This window comes from Lepidochelys olivacea (genome assembly GCF_965140295.1).
Source record: "Lepidochelys olivacea isolate rLepOli2 genome assembly, chromosome: 15".
Taxonomy (NCBI): domain Eukaryota; kingdom Metazoa; phylum Chordata; order Testudines; family Cheloniidae; genus Lepidochelys; species Lepidochelys olivacea.
In genome coordinates, this window is record NC_140425.1 from 14,305,608 (window position 1) to 14,330,793 (window position 25,186).

Genomic DNA, 25,186 nt, shown 5'->3' on the forward strand with positions numbered 1-25,186 from the left:
CCAAACAATGCTCTGGGCTCAGCGTGAAACCTGAGGAGGATTTTCTGGGTGCCAATCTGTTCATTGGAACAGCCAGTTCCTGCCAGCTGCAGGTGCCCTATTAAGGGTTCTCTTCTTAGCCACCCATGGATTTGGGGTTGCTTCTGCCTGCCAAAACTTGGGATTGAATGTTGTCCAGTGCTGAGCCCCTGGGAGATAGCAATGACAAGGATGACGATTAAGCACCTGTCACAATCATTTGATCTGTTCATTGCTCTGGCAGTCTGCAGGCTCTTTCGAGCGAGTGCCCTCATGGGGTGCCAGAGTTAGTGGAAAGAAGGAGGAGCTGCTGATTGGTGACTGAAACAATGGGAGGTGGTGTCCAGTTCCTGCCAGCTGGGTAAGCTGCCTCGGACTGTTCATTAGCCGCTCCTCTAACAGCTCAGGTTGGTGGCTGATACAATGGCAGCCTTGCAAGAGCTGCTCTAACTGTACCTGTTTATTTTCCTTATTAAATCCACTTGTTCTGGAGCAAAATGTTGCTCATGGCGGATCCCAGCCCTGGTTTCTTAAGTAGGTCATTGCTGTGGTGAATAATTGATTTGTTTAGGCTTGAAATGAGAAACAGGCCTTAAGTGCTGGTGTCAGATCCTGGTGATTATGGCAGCTCAGTCCTTCTGGATTCTCAGTGGCTACGCCCAGGGAAGGACTCACCGCCTCCAATGGGAAGAGAGAGTGGGAGGCCAGTGGAAGGTCAGGAAGAAGCTGTTTGTAAAACAAATCAGAGAAGTTTCTCTTGACAGTGTTGTGTTTAAAGTATCTGCTCTGGAGGTGAGTGGTGTTTAGTGGTTAGATCGTGGGGAATAAGAGCCAGGACTCCTGGGTCCCATTTCCAGCTGTGCCACCTGCTTGCTATGTGACTTTGGATAAGTCACTTAATTGCTCTCTGCCTCAGTTTACCCACCCATAAAATGAGCCTAATAATAAAAGTACCTATCAAACAAGGGTTTGAGACTTAATTAACATTTGTAAAGTGCTTTGAGCTCTGCTGGAAAGTATTGTTGTGACCTGGGTTATGGGGAGCAGCTTAAAGCACGGGGACTTGAACTGAGGTATTAACAGCAAGGAGCTTCATCATTCATTGTTAGGGCCCTACCAAATTCATGGTCCAGTTTGGTCACTTTCGTGGTCATAGGATTTTTAAAATCGTGCATTTCATTATCTCAGATATTTAAATCTGAAATTTCACAGTGCTGTAATTGTAGGGGTCCTGACCCAAAAAGGAGTTGTGTGGGGGTCGCGGTACTGCTACCCTTATGTCCACACTGTTCCTGGCAGCGGTGCTGCATTCAGAGCTGGGCAGCTGGAGAGCAGCGACTGCTGGCCAGGGGCCCAGCTCTGAGGGCGGAGCCGCTGCCAGCAGGAGCACAGAAGTCAGGATGGCCTGGTGTGGTCTTGCCACCCTTACTTCTGCGCTGTTGCTTTCAGAGCTGGGCCCTTGGTCAGCAGCCGCTACTCTCTGGCCGCCCAGCTCCGGAGGCAGCAGTGCAGAAGGAAGGGTGGCATGGCATGGTATTGCCACCATTACTTCAGCGCTGCTGCCAGCAGGGCACTGCCTTCAGAGCTGGGAGCCCGGCCAACAGCCACCGCTCTCCGGGCATCCAGCTCTGAAAGCAATGCCAGAAGCAAGGGTGGCAACACTGCGATCCGCCCTGAAATCACTTTGTAACCCTCCTGCAACTCCCTTTTGGGCCAGGACCCCCAATTTGAGCAACACTGGTCTCCCTCGTGAAATCTGTATGGCATAGGGTAAAAGCACAGAAAAGACCAGATTTCATTGTCCGTAATGTGTTTTTCATGGCCATGAATTTGGTAGGGCCCTATTCATTGTGCCACGAGTATCCACATGTCCCTCCCTGAACTCTCAAAATTTTGTCCAAACAATGCTCTGGGCTCAGCGTGAAACCTGGGGAGGATTTTCTGGGTGCCAATCTGTTCATTGGAACAGCCAGTTCCTGCTCCAGAATGTGGAGGGGCTGTTCTCAGGACATTACAGGTGCTGGAAAAGAGTAAGTGCCAGGTCACAGAGAAGCTCTTGTTGTGTTCTTCTGCTGCCTGGATTGCTGGCTCAGGCCTGGGTCAGGAGATGAGAAGAGAAATGGAAGGTTGGGGTGACAATAATTACAAACTCCACAACCACCACCCTGGACCCTCCCTCTGAGCAAAAGCGAATGTGAAATTACCTCAGATAATTCATCTCTCTCGCATTCACACAGCATGCATAGTCGATCTTGACATTTTTCATGCACCTGGTACCAGGGAATCCTCTAGTAAATCACCATCAGCTTAGGGGAAAGGAAAGGGGGATCTTCCAGAAAAGTCAGAAATCCCTTGAAAAGTTGTTTCCCTTGTGACTAGCCCTGTAGTTTGTTCCTTTGTTACCAACAGTCCTCAGTGGACTGTAACACAAAGACTTGTGTGGGGCCTGCAGCACGGAGAGCAGCTTGGTTGTGTTTTCACAGGTAATTCCTTCTCACGCTTTTCTCCCTTCCCCTACCCACCCATTGTGCAGTCCAGCTTCTGAACTGCTGCTCTTGTAGAGCCAGCCATGTGGAAATCACAGTTATGTGCTGTGTGCTCAGACAGCCAGTCTCTAATCTGAGTACCAACTCTCCTGCCTAGCTGGTCCTAGATCAGCATGCAGTCTATTTGCTTGTGGTGCTGAGCACTCTCAGCGCTTGTTGAAGTTGGTGTGGGATGTGGGAGCTCAGTATATTTGAAAATGAGACCATGGGCTTTTTTCTACCCGGCCTTTGTGCAGGGCTATTACTTCGAACTAGTGTGTGACTGGCTGACAGGGGCACCTTCAGCAACTGCGCTTTTAGTGCTAGCATCCACGCAGACCGCTTCACTTTGTGGGCACCCTGTTGGAAATAGGACAAAGCTTTGTTGTTGTATTATTTATGTGGGCTGTTAAAACTTGACTCTGCCTGTTGGAGCCTTGTACTTGCAGTCCCTGGAAAAGGGGACTCCTCATAAGCTACGTTGCAGAACGGTGTAGTGTGTTCCCTCCTCCAGATGAAGGCTGTGGGCTGAAGATGCATCCCCCGCCCCTGAAACAGCTTCTATACCTAGCTTGGGCTGCTCTGTCAAATGCAGTCTGTCCTCACCAGTGTCATAGTCTTAGGTTATTACATAGCTGCTTCTTGCAAGTGTATCCAGGCTAAAGTGGAACCACTGCCTTCCTTCCCAGAGGCCCCTGGGAAACCTTGCTACCCAGCCTGTGTCCTCCAGAGTTCTGTTGTCACAAGACATGGGCTCCTCTTGGATTGTCCTTCGCTCACAGCTATTTGATCTTAATGGTCTTTTGAAGCCTTCAGAGTAAAACAGCAGCCCTTGGGCAAGCTATAGCTCTGTCTACAGTACAGAAATAACCCACTGGACCAGGCTCAAATTGGGGTGTGGAAAAGGTATTCTTCCAAGCTCTGCCCACAGAGTAAGACCCACACATTCAAAATGCCAGAATGAAATGCTATTTTCTGTAGCTTGGGCAGATATTCAAAATAAGATCATGCAGCTCTCTGGCCTCCTTGGGCTTGGCTGTCTCTTAGTGAGGTTCAGATAAATCCATGGGCTGTGAGCTCCTCAAGATTGTTTTCCACCATGGTGTGGCTCCAATGCCCCGCTGGAGTCCTGGGGCTTGGCTCCTTCCTAGACTGAGTAGATCTTCATAATATGATCCTCCCTCTCTTTTTTTTTTTTTTTTTTTTTTTTACATGCTTTGAGCAGCAGAGGAATAGTTAACCATGTTGACATTTAAAGTACCCTCACTGGCACATGAGTGAACACCCATTGGAATGAATGGGACAGTCCACACTTCAGAGCTGTTTTTTCATGATCTTTGGACTTGTCTACACATAGAGCACTGCAGGGGCGAAGCTGCACTGAGGCTTGGTCTTTATTACAGAGTTAGGTCAACATAAGCTGCCTTGGGTCACCCTAACTGAGGAAGTGTCTGTGAGAGTCAATGTTGATGTAGTTAGGTTGATGTAGGGTCATTGTGGACACTGTGTTGCGTACATCGACTGTTACTGGCTTTCAGAAGCTGTTCCACAATGCTCCACACTGACACTACAATCAGTACAAGTGCTGCTGATGAGATGCACACCGCGGACACAAGGAGCAAAGTGTAGACATGCACAAGCAATGTAATTACTGCAGTGGCTATAGGCTAATGTAATTTAGATCGACTTAATTTTGTAGTGTAGGCATGCCCTGATGCAGCTGTGCCATTGTAGCGCTTAGTGAAGACACTACCTTCACTAATGGGAGAGCTTCTCCCATCGGGGTAGGTACTCCACCTCCTCAAGAGGCAGTAGCTATGTCAATGGGAGAAGCCCTCTTGTTGACATCACACTGTCTACACCGGGTGTTAGGTCAGTATAACGGTGTCACTTGGAGGTGCGGATTTTTCACACCCGAGGGACATAGTTATACCAACATAAGTATGTAGTGTAGACCAAACCTCAAGCAGACATGGCTGTATTGGTTATACTCAGGTCATGTTTTCAAGGTTTTCTTTATAGATGTAACAACTTGAGACTTATCCCTGGTCCACACTACAGAATTACTTTGGTGTAACTACATCACGTGAGTGTGAATAATCCACACCTCTGAGTGACCTAGTTGTATTGTCCTAAGCACCAGTGTAGACAGCTACTGCTTCTTGCAGAGGAGGATTAACTAAGCCAGTGAGAGAAGTGTTTTACGTGTAGACCTGACCTTTCTTTGTTAATGAAAACAGATTCTGGAGAACAAGAAGGAAGCCACTACATACTGGCTAAGAACAAACCGTGGAGTGGCCCCAACCATGTTATAACAGTTTCCTCTTACCTTGGTGCAAAGCAAAAAATAAACAAACATTGTTAAGCCTGGTAGGAAGCCATGTCCTACCGTAAACATCTTCCAGCTTTAAAAAATGTTTCATAGAATCATAGGGCTGGAAGGGACTTGAAAAGTCATCTAGTCCAGTCTGCCTGTTTCTGCCTTTGTTATAACACATTCAGTTTCCCCTTCCCTCTCCACCATGTTTGGGTCACAGCTGTGCTCAAAAAGATTTGTTAGTGTGGTGTAGACGGACAGGGCCTATCTGTTCAGTGACACATGAGTTAGTTGTTCTAGGCAGAGGTGATAACTCAGTGATTTTGTTTATTTATTTGTTAGTCTACATACAAATAAGATCTCAGTGTCTAGATGTAGAGCCTAAACAGGAATAGTGTCCAACTTTATTGGCCTCTTGGCCTTTTAATTTTGCCACATTGACTAGAAAAATACCAGCAGAGCAAAGGTGATCCTGATGGGGAATGGAGATTGAAGGTCTGGAAACAAGCTAGTTTTCTTATCAGTCCTGTTGATGTTATTGAATAAAATGTAAATCCCCCCCACTGTTACGGGAGGGACCTTCCTTCCCAACTCTCAGACCCATGCATTCCTTTAGCACAAACCCATGTTCGTACAAACACTTTCCCCCTTGCATGGCAGGAATTTCTCGCCGTTTCCAGTTAACTGCAGGAAATAGGCCTGCTCCTGCATGGTGGTGGCTTTTATTTATTTAATTTTTTTAAATAACCTCTGCTGTGGCATTTGTTCTATTTTCTGTTCGTTTTTTAATCCCTTCGGTCTCTCCAGCAGCTGACACTGCAGTATTTTGTTTGAAGTTAGGAGGAGACGTGAAGCTCTCTGTGGAAACGGCTGCTGGGAACACGGTAGGAAGCAGCATGCTGGTTATTGTTTCGTCTGTTCATCTGCTCGTCCTGCCAAAGAATATATCCTCACCAGCTATGAGACTCTCAGCAGCTCCAAAGTGGGGGGCCAGTACATGCTGTTTCCTCTAGGCTTTGAGTTACTGGATTTTCTGAAACCAGGTACTTTCTTGCAGAAAGGAAACTAAAACTATCTCCGTTCCTAATGCAGCTGCTGCTGTTCTGAAATGGGTTGGCTTGTTTTTGTCTCTCTTGTAATAATAACCGCATGTGTTAGTTTTTGTCCTGTCTCTAGTGAAACTGATGCTGCTCACCCACTGTGGTTTTGCTCCTACTCCCATTGAAGTCAGTGATAAAACTCCCATTGGCTTCCAGGGTGCACAGCTGTGTGTGTTTGTGCATGTGTGTCTGTCTGCCTGTGCGTGTATCATCGCAGTCAAATTGGCTTTCCATTCTTGAGGACTGGGTTGCAGACGTCCAGTGCCTTAAAACTTACATTACGCTTCTAGACTTACAACAAATGAAAGCAACTTGCCCTGATGCACAATCCCGAGCAAGAGATGGGAAAGGAAACGAGTCCAGCTCCTGACACTTACTCTGCTGAGAACATCTAAAATGCATACTGCCAGTACAAGCTGAACATGAAAATGTCTCCAGTCTAACCTTGAAGGCTGCCAGGAATGTAGAAGAGCAGGGGAGGATTCCAAAGGCATGGGCCTCGATGGAAAAGGCCCTGCCTCCTGCACTTTCCAGATTATGGTCAATTGGGAAAGGCTCACATTGACTTTGAAGGGCTTTGGAGCAGGCCCTGTATAACTGGATGGTGAGCGGTTTCAGTGCAAGAAAGAGATTTCGTTAAATGATCAGGACTCTCATTGTGAAATGATGTGGGGGGAAACTGAGGAAGGAGGAAGATGGCAGGAACTGCATGAAGCTGGGACATAACCTGCACTTGAGTCAGGAGTGGACACAGGCTTAGCCCCTAACACACTGTGCAGCTCTGTGCTGGGTGCACAGTGCCCACCTCTGACAGGTAGCTGACGGAGTCTCTCTCTCCCCATTGGCAGCGTTTGTATAACTTGCCGTTCTAACACTGAAATTAATAGAGCAGCACGTAGGCCCTCAGGTAGACTTAATCAGGGCTTTAGATGCTGATATGAAAATGTTGGAGCTCACTAGCTAGTAAACGGACAGCCCATGGAATGTGGGCATCACCAGCCGTCTCCAAGAAAGACAGTGGCTGCGTCCTGCAACATCTAGGGGTGGCTTTTCAAGGTTAGCTCCAAACAAGGAGCATTGCATCAGTACAGCTGAGAGGCTACAGCTGTGCGGATCGCGGTGGTGACTTTGCATATCCAGAAGAAAAGACCACAGCTTCCAAATATTCAGGAGATGGTACAGAGCCAGTTATGTGTGAGTGGAGCTTGCTAAACAGCTTCTTTACATGCTAATACACTTGCCCTATTTATGGAAGAGATACAGTGCCCTAGGAGCAGAATCTCCTCTGATTCTGTTTAGCATCTCCGCTTTCTCTTCATCCAGCTGAGCAGAATAAAGCCACTGGGATTTGACATGGCAAATATGCATCCCCTTTCCTTGTGATATTTGATCTTGGCTATAGGGAGAGATTGGCGCGCAGTGTGTTTATGGTGTGTGAGTCTGAGCTGGGGTAGGGGGCACGAAGGCTGAATCTACGTTTAAAATGCGACAGTGGCACGGCTGCAGCGCTTCAGTGTGGACACTCGCTACTGCAGTGGGAGAGGTTCTTCCGTCAACCTATTGCTGTCTACACTGGGGGTTAGGTCAGCACAGGATGGGGATTTTTCATACCTCTGAGTGGCATAGCTGGGTTGACCTACCTTTCCAGTGTAGACCAGCCTTCAATACCATCAGCCCCTTCCTCCTGCACTTAGGGGAGTGATGCCAGAGAAACAAACAAAATGCTTAATGTTACGCCTGAAAGTGCTTCGTGACTGTCCCTAGCACCTTGCACAGTTGCATTCACAGAACATGGGGTTGGCCTCCACATCTGGTTATTCTTGCAGAAGCTGAGTGCTGAGTTTGAATCCCACACCAGACCGCAAGCAGCTTCCATTGTAGGGAAAATGGTGCCATGATATATTATAATTTTGGTTTTGGTGTCTTTTTGGTCTGGCAATAAACAATCTAAAGACAGCGTTAAGGTTGAGAGTACAGACTTGTAACTTCAGGGTAAAAAAAATTTACAGGGACGTTATCCCCGAACCAAGTGTTATAACCCAGGAAATTCAGAGTTATGGTTAAACTTGAAATAAATCCAATTATATTAAGGTATGGAAGTGCACAGTCAAGTTCCCAAGGAACCTTAACTGTCTTGTAGTGACACTATGCATTAACTGTATAAGTATGATGACATATTTTAATCATTTGTGGTTCCAAATGAGATTAGGCTGATTTTTAAAGACCTATTTTATATTTTCATATTTTCCCCTTGAGTAAGACAAGTGAGGAGGACAAGGGAAACAATAAGAGCATGCAATTACCTGGCTTTATTATAATAATCCCTTAAAGATCACATTCAGTACCTAAATGTAGGTGTGCTGGGGTGGGGTCGGTGGTGTGTGTGTATGTGTGTAACTGAGAAGAGGTGAGTGAAGGAAGTTAGAGGGCATGAAGAGAGCAAGAGAGACTGGAAGAGAAGGATCAGGAGATAGGTAGGCTAATGGCTGGCACAGAGAAGGGAGAGGGCACAGGGTAGAGACACAGGTCAGAGGGATGAAGGTAGATGCTGGGGGGAGGCAACGCAGGCTCATCAGATCAGTTGGAAAGCAGGCAAAGTGAGATGAGTGTCAATGAACCCACCTCGTGGTGACAGAGGCCAGAGTCCTGCGGTTTGTGGAGTGAATTGAGTAGCAGCAAGGGCTTTTGTAGTCCACCCAGTAGCCCTCCAGGCATCTCACCGGTACATGGAAGGGAGGTAGGTAGGTAGGCAGGCAGGCCTTCTTCTCACCCCTAGAGTCCTGGAGGTAATTGGTGGGGATGTGAATGAGGTGGCATTGGCTGCTACAGGATGCTGTGAAGGCTCGTCTCCATGCCTACTGCTGCTCTTCTGAGTGGGCAGGAGTCTGCGATAGGCTGCCCCTTGTATCAGGGAGGAGAGACCCCCAATGATGATTTGTTTGGGATGATTGGGGACCTCCTGGGACCTGTTGTTTCTTGACAGACTGGCGAGTATCTGTGGGAAGGGGAGGCGGGCAGACCCCACTGCTCACTTCCCCTCTCCCTGGCTGCCGTACCGTACGGAGAGCTGAGTGAGACAAACACTTCCAGCCTGTGACTGGAAAATAAACAAACTGGGTTGAGTCTTCGTGGGATTTAGCAGCGGAACATGCACTGCCATGTCAGATCCCACTGCCTGACTGTGTGAAGGGGCGCCCTCAGCTACCTGAGACACTGGGCAAGAAACCTGCCTCCTTTCGTCACTTACAGTAACAGCATCCAGAGCAGCTGAAAGTATCTGTGCTGCTGGTTTTAGCCTATTCGCTCAACACTCTTTCCGCTCTTCTGGAGAGGACTTCAAAGCTTCACAGTCTGGGCCACACTGTGCCAGCCTGGGTTCCGAGGGATCTGAATAACCTAGTTTCCCTAGCACAACCGTCTTTTTAATCACAGGGTGGGAAAAGACAAATCTACTTCGGTTATCAGCATCAGGCCTTCTCTAGTGGTCCCTGAGTACAGGAACATGCTGCTTCCGTTGGTGGGGGTAATCTCCCATGGGGAGTAAAAGCAGAAAGCTCCTCCTGCCCTGGGACAGTGGGAAAACTCCGCAAATGAGTTTGCACCCTGTGCCCAGAACAAACAGTAGAGAGAAGAGGTGGGATGGTAATAATAACTATATTTTGTGCTTGTACAGTGCATTCCAGTTTCAGATCTCAGATACTCTGTGAATGCTAATGGATTCAAACTCTTACGAGGAAGGGAGAGAGGGCAATATTAGACCCATTTTACAGCGGGGAAGCTGAAATACAAGAGGTTAAGTGAATTGTTTAAGGTGACCCAGGAAGCCTGGGGTAGAGCCGAAACTAGAACTTGGCTCTCCTGAGTCCTAGTTCTGTGCCTTGCCTTTTCGTAAAGAGAGAGAGCAGTGTGGGACAGAGTGAGTTCTGGAGGTCAGAGGTGTGGAGACCATTCCCTAGAGTGCAGGGTAGAGAAGGTACATTGATTCAATCTAAACTAAATTAGCAGAGAGGCTTGTACCAAAAGATTTCAGAGTCAGCTCCTCCATAAGCAGTAAGTAAGTAGACAGTAAATTATCCAGTGTGGCCATCGGGAATGGAAGAAATATTCCTGCCTCCAGCTCTGCATAAAGAAAAGGAGGACTTGTGGCACCTTAGAGACTAACCAATTTATTTGAGCATAAGCTTTCATGAGCTACAGCTCACTTCATCGGATGCATACTGTGGAAAGTGTAGGAGATCTTTTATACACACAAAGCATGAAAAAATACCTCCCCCCCACTCTACTGCTGGTAATAGCTTATCTAAAGTAACCACTCTCCTTACAATGTGTATGATAATCAAGGTGGGCCATTTCCAGCACAAATCCAGGGTTTAACAAGAACGTGTGTGTGTGTGGTGGGGGGGGTTAGGAAAAAACAAGGGGAAATAGGTTACCTTGCATAATGACTTAGCCACTCCCAGTCTCTATTCAAGCCTAAGTTAATTGTATCCAATTTGCAAATGAATTCCAATTCAACAGTTTCTCGCTGGAGTCTGGATTTGAAGTTTTTTTCTTGAAGAATTGCAACTTTCATGTCTGTAATCGCGTGACCAGAGAGATTGAAGTGTTCTCCGACTGGTTTATGAATGTTATAATTCTTGACATCTGATTTGTGTCCATTTATTCTTTTACGTAGAGACTGTCCAGTTTGACCAATGTACATGGCAGAGGGGCATTGTTGGCACATGATGGCATATATCACATTGGTGGATGTGCAGGTGAACGAGCCTCTGATAGTGTGGCTGATGTTATTAGGCCCTGTGATGGTGTCCCCTGAATAGATATGTGGGCACAGTTGGCAACGGGCTTTGTTGCAAGGATAGGTTCCTGGGTTAGTGGTTCTGTTGGCTCTGCATTGCAGCACTATCTCACCTCTGCATGTGTGTGAGAGAGAGAAAGCAGTCTGATTATGAGTGGGTTGAAGAAACTTTTGAGGGAGAAAGTGCTTTTGCCTAATCAAGGCAGGAAAATGGGATTAGAGCCCTGTACGGAGGCTGATATTCTATTTGGATAATGCCAGTCTGAAACTCGAAATAACAATATTTTGCAAACTTGTCAGGCTAGAAAACTGTACAAGGGCCACATGAAAAAACAGATAGCTTAATTAGAGGCCTTTAGGTACCATGGTGATAGATGCTACAGTAAAAGCTTTTTTAACAGGCATGCTGGGGGAACGGGGGGGGGTGCCAGTAAATTAAAAATGCCAGTTAACTCAGAGGGAAGGGTTTGGAGTGCGGGGTGGGGGGTGTGTGCGCAGGGCAGAGGGGTGTGGGAGGGGCTGCGGGGCACGAGCTCTGGGAGGGAGTTTGGGTCCGGGAGGGGGCTTAGGGCATTGGGTTGGGGCGTGGGAGGGGGCTTAGGATGCTGGATGGGGGGACGCTCATCTCCAGCAGTTCCCTGTCCCCACCGCTCCTGGCGGAAGCAAGCAGGCACGCTGCCTCTGTCTGCAGATGCGGCCTCTGCAGCTCCCATTGGCCATGGTTCCTGGCCAATGGGCTGGGAGATGCAGAGTCAGTGCTCGGGGATGGGGGACGGAGGCAGCGTGCCTGCAGAGCCACCTGGCTGCACCTCTGCCAGCAACAGCAGGGATGGGGAGCTGCTTGCAGGAAACAGCTGGAATTGAGTGCCCACTGAACCCTTCCTGCACCCCAAGCCCCCTCCCAGACCCAAATCACTCCCAGAGCGCTCCCAGCAGCCCCTCCGGTTTATAGAGTTTGCTGATAGGTGAAGTGCCAGATAAAAGAGACTTTAACTCCCACTAACTTTCCGGATTGGGGTGACCAGATGTCCCAATTTTATAGAGACAGTCCCAATATTGGGGGCTTTGTCTTATATAGGCTCCTATTACCCCCTACACCCATCCCGATTTTTCACACTTGCTATTTGGTCACCCTATTCCTAATCCAACATACAATTCCCTCCCCAGCAGCCATTTGTCCAGACCAACTCCACTGAGTCACCAGGGGACTCTGGAAGGCCTCTATGCAAAGGCCTCCCTAAAGAACACGTGTTTGCTTTTAATTTTCAGTCCTGTGGTTCTTGCACTGTCTAGCAAACTCCAGGGACTTGGGGAACTTAGGGTAGCACCACAAGGGTGTTGGTGGTTCAAGGCCCCTGAGGCCTATTAAAATAACTTTGTCATGGGCCCGTGAGGACCTACGAGGCCCAGGTCTCAGGCACTGCAGTTATTTAACTGGCTGGTGTTTGGTACAGTACAGAGGTTCACTTCTGCAGTTGGTTTGTTGGGTTTTAAGTGTATCATTTGTATAAATTCCCCAGACACACCCCACCCCTCCCACCGCGAACAAGCCCCTCATCTCTAAAGGTTTATTTTGTGTTTCACACAGTGTGTGCATTCTTTGCTGGAGTGAGTCACAGTTTCTTGGAGATGCAGGGTTGCCACCTGTCCAGGTTTTCCCAGGGGATTGCTGGGTATATTTGGTAGCTGCTTGTCCTCATTACATTGGCAGAACCTAAATAGTGTTGTGGAAAAGAGTCCAACTCAGTCCTATTTGTATTTCAGCCTGTATTTAATGCACGGTCTTAATGCTGGGCTCCTCATACCTCCAAAACAGAAGGGTCTGTCTTCTGTGTGGTATCTAAAGCTGGAGTTATTCACTTCACATGGCACTGTTTGTATTGGGCTCCCCTTGTTACAGTACATGCTGATTTATAGAAATCTTTTTTATTCTTTTGCAGTGTATCATTTCCCCCCCTCAATAGCTTGTAAAAGAAGGGCAGTAATACTTGGGAGTGGGGAGAGAAATAAGCTGTAGCCCTGCAGCTTCAGGTCCCATGTTCAGTAGCCCTAAGGGGACATTTCTGGGCAATTTCAGATAAATGAAATTGATCGCTGTGCAGAGGATAAATAAGAGAGCTATGTACCACTTAAGCTCTATGGCTTGGGTCTCTCTTCAGTCAAATAGGTCTTGTGCTGGCTCCCTGCACAGTGGTGTATTTCACTCATTGGGTACATCTGTATGTGCAGAGTGATCAGAGAGGATTATTAGGCTACAGCAGAGATGTTGGGCAAGGTGTTCAGTGTGTGGCCTTCACACTCCACTTACAGCAGCCTCCTGTCCTCCTCCAGCACAGGATGCAAACAGCAGTTCTCCCATCTGCCTTTTCTGCAGAAGTTCACTCAGTTTTCACCAAATGATGGTTAATTTGACACTCTCTCCCCAGACTTGAGGAATTAATCAGGAATCTAAGAAGGAGGGGTGTCTTTTGGGGTTGTTTTTTGTTTTTGGCAGAAGGCTGTTCGCTTTGCTCTTAAGATCTTTCTTTCCTAGTCTTCCTGTTGCTGAGAGGTCTGGAGAAACCCTGGATTTCCATCCTAGTGTATGTCAGTTTATGAAGTCTGTATCATTGCTAACGTTCATGGAGGCCTCATCTGTATTGATTGTGCTAAGTGGACAAGGTTCATTGCCCTGACCCATCATACTCATCTTAGGAAAATGAGGCACTGAGAGACATAATCAAGGATTGGCAACCCATGGAGGGCACCCCACAAGAATCTTGCTAGGAATTCTTTAACACTTTAAAGAACGTGATGCATCAAGCACAAATGCATCAATATTTAACATTATGCAATAAGGGCAAAACCCAGGGATATGAACTGTGATTAAGTAAAGAAGAATTTGTTATGTATCAGAAAAGGCTTTATTTCCCAGAGTTGATAATGAGTGGAATAGGGTGTCCGCTTAACAAGCGGGAGTTTGTTACACTTAAGCCTGGGATGAAGCTGAATCTCGCTATCAATAATTGTGGATTTGCTGAATACTGACAAGGTATGTGTCCTTGTTGGGAGCAGGGAGTGGACTCGGCCTATGCTTATCTCCTTCCCAGTTCTGTTTTTAAGCTAAGCTTTTTCTCTACAGATGCTTCATTCAGTGGAATACCACCTAGTTATGCCTATGATGCAGACCGTGCCGAAGAACAGCGGCGACACCATGACATGATGCCCTACATTGATGACTCTCCATCCTCCTCACCCCATCTCAGTTCCAAGAGTCGGGGCAGCCGAGATACTCTTTCCTCAGGGTCTTTGGAGTCCACAAAATCAGTGAGTCCTTTTTACTCTCTTTAAGCATGGAATCAGCATGGTGTGTGTGTGTGCGAGTGAGACGAGCATTGGGCCATGAGCATGGGAAGGAGGACTGAGTGACGTGATAGTGGTACCTGCTAGGAATGAAGCATTTATGGTTAAAGTGGCTTTCATGTGTTAATCCCATGTTTCATGGGTGTGTAACGTGTGTACAAATTTAAGGCGAATTGTTCAGCCTCACTCCTGTGAATATGTAACCCTGTTGAATCAGTGAGATTACTCAGTGAATAAGGGCTGCAGAATCAAGCTCTAAATACCAGCTGGTGCTTTTAGAGAAGGTCTGGGACCAAACACAGTAAAAAGACATGCTGAGGGGGTACATGGTAATTATGATTTGCGACCAAAAAAAATTGGGGGAGGGAGGAACAGGAGGGGGTTGGAAGGGAGTGAACTATGCTTAGGTAACTCTCAGACTTTGACAAGTAAAGTCAAGTTTTGAAGCTTGGAGGACAACAGGAATTAAAATTGCCAAGCGGTGGTGACGGTGCGTATGAAATAGATGCTTCTCATTTAAAAATGTACTGTGTGCACTCAGTAGCAGCTCATGTGACCCCCTGCAATAGACCTTAGAGCTGACTGGATCCATTGTGCCCATGTGTAAATACTTCCAGGAGGGAGTTTTTTTAACCTTAAAAGAATTAATAATCCCCCTCCCCCTCCCAATAACTATATGGGTAATTAATTCTTGCTCAGTCAAATTTAACTGTTAGCTCAGTGTGATCCACTAGAAACTAAACGCAGCTGCAGACAGCAAGGGTTTTCTTCCAAAGTAATGTTTATGACCAGAAACCAAAATGGGTTACTGACTTAGGCAAAGAGGTGTAATGGAAAATTCCCCGGCCTGGAGTTCCACCCTGTCCCGTGACTCTGGGTGCAGGGCCTGACTTTCCAAAAGGCGTTCCCACCCCCTACTTCAAAGCTGCCAATTTGCAGTCCTTCCCCGAGCACCTGTTCCGGAGGGTAGGTAAAGCTGAGCTGAGTGTAACCTCTCAGGCCCCTGTCCCACTCGCTGTCACTACAGCTCTACCCATCAGGAATGGGGCTTCTGTTCATACTTGAGTTCTTGGTTTTCTTTATTACAGAAATTTAAATATGGGGGGGGGGGGAAGAGAGCAAAAATGTAACTAGAAGGATGAGAGGGCTGTGACAGAAAATCCCAGCACGGGCATTCCTGGGGCAGCCCTGCCATATCCTGCTGGAGCACCTGGGTCATTTCATTCTGATAGGAAGAGTGCTAACATGCATCAGGGTGGAGCTCCTTTACTTCCTGGAGTGACCACTTGCTGCAGGTGCTGATGTCAAAGTGGCTTGTTACAAATAGAGTATGGGGAAATCTGCTTGTACCTATTGCTTCATAGATGAGTGGATAGCTGTGTTAATTATGGTTAGTTCTTGTCCAGCACAGTACAGTTGCCGAGAGAGGGAGGGACCCCAGCACTACCTCAAACTCCTGACCTTGAGCTGCAATTAAAACTCCTGATTACACTGTAAGTAATCTGCAGATATTGGTGCCAGCACGTGTGAGGAAGTGTCAGCCACAGGGATTACAAGGTTAATTTCAACCCTGTTACAATATTTTACAGCCACATTAATTCCCTCGTTACTGCAAGTTGCAAAACCACTTGTCATCATGGTTGCGCTTGCAGCTGCTTTGGAGAAGGTGTCACTGTAACAAAGTATAAAGTGCCCAACGTGGTGCACTGGGGCAAGCGCACAAAACGTATTTGACCAGAAGCCTGTAAAGCTGTAACATGAACCTCCTGAATTTCCTTTCCCACAGTCGCTGAAACCCAGAAGATGGTGTGTAAATAGAAACTTTCTCCTCTATAAGTAGCTTTGTTCTTCTGCCTGATTCAGTCACTGGTGTCTAGGGTGACTTTTCCAAATTCTCCAGTCCCCCCAGTTTCTCTCGCTGGTTCTCAGTCCCATTCTCCTTGTCCAGCCACTAACAGCCTCCCCTACCTATCCCCCACTCCCAGTCTCCTTACCCAGCCCATCACAATCTCCCCTCCTTCTCCCCCAGCTTTCAGTCCTAATCTTCTTGCCTATCAAGTTCCAGACTCCAACACCCCCCTCCCCCACAATTCTCAGTTTATTTACCCATCCAGTTCAGTCTCCACTCTTCCCCAGTTTCCAGTCACAGGTGGGGGGTTTTCTCCCGCCACCCTCCAGTGGCAGTGTCTCCAGGCTCCTTGGCCAAAACTACTCCTTTCCATACCCCCAGCCCCATGATCTGTCTCATTATATTGGAGTCAGGTGGCTTCCTCCTCCACGCCCCTGAGAACCTGCAGCGGGAGAGAGCACAGAAGAGACAGACGCCCTGTTTTCAGTACCAGTGCCCAGCCCCACCCTAGCCCAGAGCAACTGTGAAGAGATGGACTGTTCCTGCATAGTTCTGTCACACGTAGGAGCTGTGGGGACTGGAAATGGAGCGTGCTTAGTTTCTGTGAGGAGATGGTGCACACGCTGTTTGGCCTGCAGTAGAGGCGTGAGGAATTAGAGCGTGTTCTTTGTGTATAAAATCTTTGGAGATTTTTGCTGCTAAACTCTAAGAAATCTCTACTGGCAGGTGCGAACTGAGATTTTTTTCAAAGGTCAAATTTGGGAGGATTTTGACAGGAACAGCACAAGGCATGTCCCTGACGCAAAGACCACCTCCTTGCCCAAATTTCAAGTCCCTGCTCCTGAACATCGAGTACTCGAGCTTCTCAAAAGAAAAGCTTACCAGACTCTTTTTTTAACATTGCCAAGCAATGTGGTTTTTTTCCTAGCCTCATTCTTGGAAACTGCTGAATCATTTTGTCTGAAACTTTTTGGAAATGTTCAGCCTGAGACGTACAAGTGTTAGGAAAATTTCAGCCCAAATAGTTGAAGTTTGGCAAAGTTGAAAACGGGATGTAATAATATGAAGTGTGGGGCAACCTTAATAATAGGCAGTTCTACCAGCCTTGCCTATAATATAGAGGTTACATTTGTATTTGGGAGTGGGAACTGGAGTTAGTAGCTGGGAGTAGGTCAGCATAAAAGGAGCTTACCTCTGGGTATATAAGCGTGTTGGGGCAGCCAGTGGCACATGTCACTAAAGGAGAGTTCTGATAGAGAGCTTGGGATTCAAACTGGGGGCTTGTTGCTGGAAAGAAGGGTACAGGAAGGGATAGAGCTCAGAGCAGGTCAGAATAGGGTGGGGAGTTCCCCAGTCTTGGTGGTGGCTATTGGGGGGCTTGTTATGATGGAGTGAGTGTTGCATCCTCTTGAGGTGAGGGAAGGAAGCAAGGGGAAGAGAAGAGGGACAAGAGGAGAAATCTATCCGTAAGAACTTCCTGTCCCCAAGCCGCGCGCCAGCCAGACACATGCAGTATGTGGAGCTGGGTTGGGTCACGTCCCTGGTGTTCCCCATCTGAACTGCTCCAGCAATGCAGGGATGTAATGACAATGTGGGGTTGAGGGCAAGCATGCTGCCCCCAGAAAAATTACAAATATCCATTTCTTGCATGTTTAGATCAGTTTTATTCCAAATCCAATCTTTTGGATTATTTCTCTCTCCCTCTCCCCTTACAAGGGGTGGGAGTGTCAGAACTGGCCTCCTTTCCCTGTAGAAGGAGGAAGCTGGGTTGTGAATGGGGACTTCGGCTGGGATGCCCCCTCTTCCCAGGTCTGGTTCAGCTGTGCTAACACCCACTTGCAGGGAAAGAGCCAGGGGCTCCCTAGCCAGCAGAGCCGGCACTAGGCATAAACAGACTAAGCAATTGCTTAGGACCCCGAACAGTTCAAGGGGGATCCCCTATTCACTTTTTATTATGTGTTGGGGAGGGGGAAATATTTCTGCTTAGGGCCCCCAATGGGCTAGTAATGCCTCTGCTACACAGGCTCCAGCTCCCCCTGCTGGTCCCGCTGACAACCAGAGAGGAGCAGCAGCTCTGGGGGAGCAGATTTCCTCCGGAGCAGGGGGAGTTCTCCCTTTGCTTTAGCCATGTAGGGGGAGCTAGACGTTAATCCCTGGATAGAGTGCTGTCAGCTTCAGCCCACCTATGGTAATTTCCCCTGGCACCAGCTTTTAGATCCCTTTTTCTCCACTGGTGCCTACATCTCTGCGGTTCCTCTGCTGGGCACCCATGTCAGCCTGCTCTTGTAACCGTCTGTGCTCTTTGAGGAGTCCAGAACGTCCCTCAGACCTGCAGACAGTGCTGCCCCGTCAGTCCTCTTTGCTTGCTCTGGATCCATCACACTACCTCCCATTCAGTCTGCTACCCCGTCTTTCATTTGTGCACTGAGCCTTTAGGTTCTCAGGTCCTCTCACCTGTCCCAAAGTGCCTAGCACTGTTGTTGCTCTGCAAATAATAAATGGTAAGCAGAGGGCCTGGATTCAGGCCTTAGCAGGGTAAAAAATCCCCATCCCAAAGTGTTTAAAGTCTTGCCCCTCTGTGAATGCTTAAGGACCTTAAATAGTCTTTAAACTATAGAGATTACTTTTTTTTTAATTAGTCTTTGTTCTCCTCCTGCTTTGTGATTCATCAATCCTGAGCTCAAGCAGGAAGCAGAGGGTTTTAAATTCCCCAGAGCCTGGTGAAGGTGAGTGCTAGGAAGAACACTGAAGTTACTGTGTAAGGCTACACTTCTGTGTTTAAATCACCCAGAACTTTGACTGTTCCTGCCAATATAACCAGGGCTGGAGTTCTGGAAACTAGTAGCGTCAAGAGTTGGAACTCCCTTTTATAAAGCTGGCCTCTGACTGGTGTGACAGGCTCTGCCTCCCATGCTTACAAAAGTCCTTTATTGCAAATTACCAAAGCAGACACTCTCTGGGTGACCGTCACTGGAAGGATGACCTGCACCAGCCTAGGTGGTGCTTCCTGGGAGTCAGAGAATATCCTCCAGCAATGTGAGGGAGTGGGGTGCAAGCTACCCCACCTGATCTGCTCCCAGCTGTTGACTCCACTTCCCACTGTGGCACCCCTGGGGCAAAACACACCAGGTTTTTTTTCCCTACAGACCTTGTTCCATGTTGGAGGGGACAGGCAGGGCACCTCCTACTCAGGTTTGCACATGGAGCTGACAGGATCTGTCAGGGAAGAAAAAGCAAGGTGACTTCTGAAACTGCATCAGCACCTCAGAGGATCTTGTCCCCAGCGCAGCCCTATGACTTTGCTCTGCCTCTGTCTGCACATCTTTCTCCAGCACCTCCAAATCTGCCCCCTCCTGCTTTCTCCCTGTTTCATTCTGTCATTTCCCCTCAGACGTTCTCGTTCCATCTCCTTCCCAGTTTTGTTTGTGATCTCTCTCCTGTCTTCGCTTTCTGTTATCGCATCCATCCCCCACACTCTCTTTCTCTCCTATTCTTTCTTTCTCTTTGCTGTTTAATGGCTTTGCCTGGATGTACAAGCCCTTCCTGAGGATAGCTGGCACACACAGCATTGATGTTATAAATAATGTTGGCTCCTCTCCCTGCTCCCACCCAGCCCTCCTTGCATGAAACAGGGCTGGCCTGGTTACAGAATGCTTCCCTGTTTAACATCTCCCAGACAATGAGACACCCCCAGCCTATTAAACAGAAGCCTCCAAAGATATTTACATTTTAAAAACCATACTTAATAATTTTTCCCTTTGAAGGCTGCCAGCCTCTCTCTGAGACTCAGAACCATCCTTACTGGAAACTTCTCCTTTGAACATGCTAATTGCGTGGTTTCTGAAAACACTCTACCAAAGGGTGGGGAGAAATTTAAAGCTCCCTTTAATACACCCACTCAGAGGCAACATTCCCCTTCACAGGGAGATGCCAGCTGGGACTACTTTGTAAAATCTTATTCATCGTGTTTCCAGATTCTTAATTCGTATGCTCCCAACCTTCACAATAAAACGATTATTGCTGTTAATTTAAACAACAGCCAGAAAGCCCCGAGTCCTTTAAATAGATTTGGGAAGAGCTGTATCTGTCTCATCCTTGGGGCTGGTGAATCCCAGGCTTGCAGTAATTGAATATAACACACAGTGCCAACCTGGTTAGTAAACTAAAGTACTTAGACTGACAAGTTGTAAACACATTCAAAACCGCCCTGGCCCTGGGCCAGCATATGCAGGGTGTATAACATCCAGCACTTTTAACCACTCAGACTGGCCTGGGTTCAGGTTGCAGGATTGCGCCAATGGGAGCGACTCAACATATCAGCTTTGAAATCCCCAGGAGAGCGTGATGCACAGTCCAGCTGTGGAGGAAACACCAGCCTGTGAATAGCGCTGCTGGCGAACGATGCTCCTGAAGCTCTTGTTCTAATCAGTGCTCCCTCTCCCTCCTCCATGTTATGCCTGCAGCTCAGGGAGGGCAGGAGCAGAGAGCACTGATTACAAGCTTGTTCAGAGCTTCACAGAGAGTGCTCCCACGACTGACAGATGGGCTCTGGCTGCTGCCAGGAGATGCTCTTACAAGATACACTTATTTTTAAATTTGTGGAGGAGTGTAGCTGAGGGGTGGGGGGAGGAGGGTTAGAAGGGAGGAAAGGGCTCAGGGAGGGTGCTGAGGAAAAGGGGGAGGGATAGAATCAGGATGCTTGTTGGACACCTACAGGTGAAAAATGGGCCAAGCCAGCATTAGAGGAAGCCCAGCATCCACCTCTCCCCAGGCCAGGCAGGGAGTACATTGCTTTCCGCCATGTGCTGCTCCTGCACCCGACTGAGGACTCCCCATCTTTGGCTGCACTTTCGTCTTGTAGGAGCGCTGCTGCTTGGCCGGTGTGAATTTGGTAAATGCAGGGCCTACTCCCCACCCTCCTCTGCAACAGCTGGGTGTGCTCAGACTCAGAGTTCCTGCTCCCTGTGAGTGAAGGTGAGGGAAGGACTTCCTAGTCCTAGCAGATTCTCCTCTCCCCCATGTGTGGCAAGGGGGCTGTTCTTCCATGCCTCTGTGCTGGGCATTCCACTTCTTTCTCTACCTGGACTGCAGAAGTAAGGCAAGGAGTGAAGCTCTGGTCCCAGGGGCACTGCCCTCATTTGTTAGTTGCACCAGGCGGAGCAGAGAGTGCTCTTGGAATTGGTGTGCTCCTCCCTGCTCTGCCTCTTTGCTTCAGTGGGGGAGAGGGGTGTGGCCTCCTTGCCCAGGGCTGCTCACCACTTTGACTCACCACTGATGAGAGGGTGAGACCATTTCCAGTTCTGCAGATGGGAAAGGAAACAGCAGTTGGATGATCGAAACTAACTCCCTGTTCCTGCACCAGCTGAAGTCTGGTGCCAAATTCCCTGTGACTTTCCTGGGCCCAGAGTACATTTCCCTGAGTGGGATATAAAGAGTGGAGGATGCAGTCCCCCTTGGAGGGTGAAGAGGCACTGGTGCTGGATCCTGATTCGCTTCTGGTGGCGAGAGCTGCCCACTCAGTAAGGTACTAGAGAAAAGTGTCAAAACAGGGTGTCCTCAGCAGGAAATGTGCACTGGATAATCAGTTCTCGGGAGGGGAACGCTGAGCAGCAGCACAACCCAGACAGAAGAAACATGGTGTCTTATTGATCCCTGACAGCAGCAGGTGCAGCAGCAGCAGATCCTCTGAATGAGCTCTAGGAATCTGTGTGTAAATGTCAGATACTGCCTTGGAAACCTTTAATGTGCTCTGCGGCTGTAGGTTCAACTCCCCTGGGGTTTCCTGATGCAGCTGCTGCACTGCAGCCGAGGTAGCCGGGCCACTTGGGCTGGATAGAACTGAAAGGGGACAAGAATCTTCCAGCATCACACTTGAAGCTGGTTACATAAAAGGGATTAAAAACCATTCCAAAGACTTTCAGAGGTGACCTCTCCATCTGATGTCTTTGGGGAGGCCAGCCACGGCAGAGCCCTGGGAGAGATGTGTGAACTTCTGGGGAGTAAATCTTTTTTAAAATATATATTTATAATATATATAAGAAATTATATATATATATTGCTAATTTTAATATGTATATAAGAAATTTTAACAATCAAACCAGAAACTTCCATCTTTACCATCCGAGAATACCCAGTAGGGATTGTTAGAAATCAGACCTATTCCTATGAATGGGAAAACAGGGGCTTCTAGAGCTGGAAGGGAAACTCTGCGTGACAGTAAATCTATAGCAATATTTTTGGGGTTAACTTAAAAGAGATTTAAAGGACTCATCAGAATCCGACTGTCTCTGTCTATACAAAATTCATTATATCGCTCCTGTTCCACGACTTTGCAATTCCGTGCTTACAGATCACGCCTGGTTTCTCACAGTCCTACACTCTGTCATCAGGCTGGGCCTGCTAATGAGAATTACAGTGCCATATCAATAAGGTGCCAATCACACCATTTGCAGCAGGAGGGAGGTTGAAGCGGTGATGGGATTTGAACGTTTTTTGTGAAGTTACTTGTAAACATTGCAACAAATCCTTGGCCATCCAGGAGCTTCGTGCTTGGCCTTGTTTTGCAGATCTGGGCCACTGGGCATTTCGCAGATACAGCCAGGAGAGGCCTCTGATCATTCAAATGACCTGGCCCTTTCCCCTTGAGTTGAAGGAAATCTGCTAAAAGTTTTAGACATATGTTTTTGTTGTGTGTTTGTACTGTGCCTAGCCCAGTGGAGCTGTGGTCCAGGGTAGGGCTCCTAGGCATTCCTGTTACCTGAGAGATAAATAATAATCATAAATAGTTGAGCAGTTCTGATTCTGTGTCCAGCTCAGTATAGTATTTAAGATGCTGTGCCTAATCACTGGTGTGTTTTCCTTGAAGCTTAAACTGTCTGCTGGATTACAAATTCCTGAGCTCCTCAGAAACTCCCTTTCAAGATGACAAAATACATTGTTTCTCTAAGAATTTCACTGAAAGGAGGTTGCAAACTCAAGTGCTTTCCTCTTCCATATCTTAGTTGGCTTGTGTATAGTTTTTACCAGTTTCTTTAGAGCAGCTTCCATCTGCCGTTTCCTTTCACGAGGTGCTGCGGTATTTGACACGTTGCAGAACTACCAGAGAGGAGCCATTTTAAGGTCTTTCACTCTCAAAAAGTGCTTACACAATTTAATAAACGTGCTAAAAAATATTGTAATTGTCGCTGAGCATCCCTCTTTCTTGGAGTTGCATATGGGCTCAAAACAACCTCATAATGGGACTGTTGCTGCAAACTTTACGATGAAGAGGCTATCCCCTCTCCATAATAAATCACACGTATCTCCAGAGCCCAAAACGAGGGTCTCCCAGCTAAAGGAGAGCTTTGTTAGATTTCAGATATGGAAAGACTGACATTAGGCCAATAGCATGCAGCCTACTGTCATATTCACATCGATCGCAGTCCTGTTCCCACTGACATGAACAGCCCAAACCCTTCTGATACTAACTGGGGCGGGACTGATCCCCAAACTATCCATGCACAAGCACCATAATGACTCTTCTAAACTACTCTCCTGTTTTCAAGGAGATTTGACTGTATGAGTGCTTGAGAGGGTTGTAAGAAGCTGTGTTTTGCGTTCGAGGGAGACCAAGAAATGTATAATAGAATTTCAAATAGATGGACACTTCTAATGACCTGTATTGTAACCATTGGACACTTTTTCTTCAAACTTTGCAGAATGGCTCCCCTTTACCTTTGAGATAAAATCTGGCTGTTTTCAGGCCAAACAAAGTTTCCAAGCCACAGGTTTATTGAGTTGCTAAAATGGGGTTTTATAGCAGACACGTCAACTGTGAAGAGGTTACCTCTAGAACAGAGTAAACCATTGATTTTTTTTTTAATTCGGTGTCAACAATTGAAAAAAAACAATAGAATTTTCTGGGGTTTTCTCACGCTGATGAAAAACTTAAAAAATATGAATGAAATGACATTTTGAAGTGAAGTGTTTTGATTTTTTTCCCCTCATTTTTTATGTGGCTGAAAATATTTGCCGAATTTGCAGTTAGTTTTGGTTGCCCCCAAACTGCATGTTTTGATTAATTTATTATACATCACAAAAATGTTGCCCAGCTCTAGTTGCCAGCTCTCCATAATATCTATCTCTAGCCTTTATTTTTACTCACATGACTCTGAATTCTTTTTTCCTGTCTTTCTCTTGTCTTTGCATTTTCTCTTTTGGGTTATCTCTGTGAAAATACTAATATTGCATGTAATCCAGATAAGAAAAACCCATTTAGAGAATCAGCACTGAGATCCCAAGTAGTGCAGATTATCCTACCCTCAAAATAGACCTGTTAAAAGAATAACTGGGGCAATTTGGTACCTGAGAACTATCTTAACAAATGGCAGAAAAGAAACAAGCAGTCATCTTGTGGAAACCCCAGGCTACTGGGGTGGGGAGGGGTGCCAAGTGACACACACAATTAAGTCAAGCTCATGGAGAATTATCATTACGTTTCTAAGATACTGGGTAAATAAACTGTGTATATTATTTTTATCTCTGTTCGTGTGTCCAGAAGCTGAGTGATGGTCACATTCTTTATTACTCTGTACCTAAATACAATAAATTTAGTTTGTCCTGAGGTCATATTTTCTATGCTGAATAGTGCTCCCTAATCCTATCCTTTCATCTTCTTTCTCTGTAGAGTGAGCCAGACTTGGAGAAGGGCTTGGAGATGAGAAAATGGGTCCTGTCTGGAATCCTAGCCAGTGAGGAAACCTACCTGAGCCACCTAGAGGCTCTGCTGCTGGTAAGCACCTGTCACAGACACCAGATTTAATGATAATATTCACATTTCCAGAGCAACTTTAATCCAAAGATTTCCAAGAGCTTCACAAACACTGACTGTCTCTCAGTAACCTGGTGAAGTGTAGGTAACTGTTATCCCCAGGTTGCAGGTGGAGAAACGGAGGCATAGAAAAGCAAAGTCACTTGTCCTAGGTTACACAAGGAGTCATTGGCAGAGCTCGGAATAGAATCCAGGACCCCTGACTTCTAGTCCTCCTCTTTTAACTACTACACCTGCTGCCCCGCAGCTAGTGGAAGAGATTAAGGGAGCAAAACAAGGGGCACAGGGACTGTAATTTCAGCATTTGTGTCCTGGGAAAATCTGTGAACTGGGAGTTGCTGAATTGCCCCAAGGAGAGAAATGGTACAGTCTAGTATTCAGAGAGTCACTGAAGTGTCAGTGGGAACATCACTTAACAGGCTAGGAAG

At 47.1% G+C, this 25,186-nt stretch overlaps 1 protein-coding gene across 3 annotated transcripts in view; it reads left to right on the forward strand.

The window, feature by feature from the left end:
* Window positions 1–25,186, forward strand: part of BCR (BCR activator of RhoGEF and GTPase) — a 130,640-nt gene that overhangs the window by 46,543 nt on the left and 58,911 nt on the right. For all 3 annotated transcript variants that reach the window (XM_084649425.1, XM_084649427.1, XM_084649426.1), the window contains 2 exons: window positions 13,880–14,064; window positions 24,615–24,719. In XM_084649425.1, coding sequence (XP_084505551.1) covers window positions 13,880–14,064; window positions 24,615–24,719 — 290 coding nt within the window. The remainder of the gene's footprint in view (window positions 1–13,879; window positions 14,065–24,614; window positions 24,720–25,186) is intronic.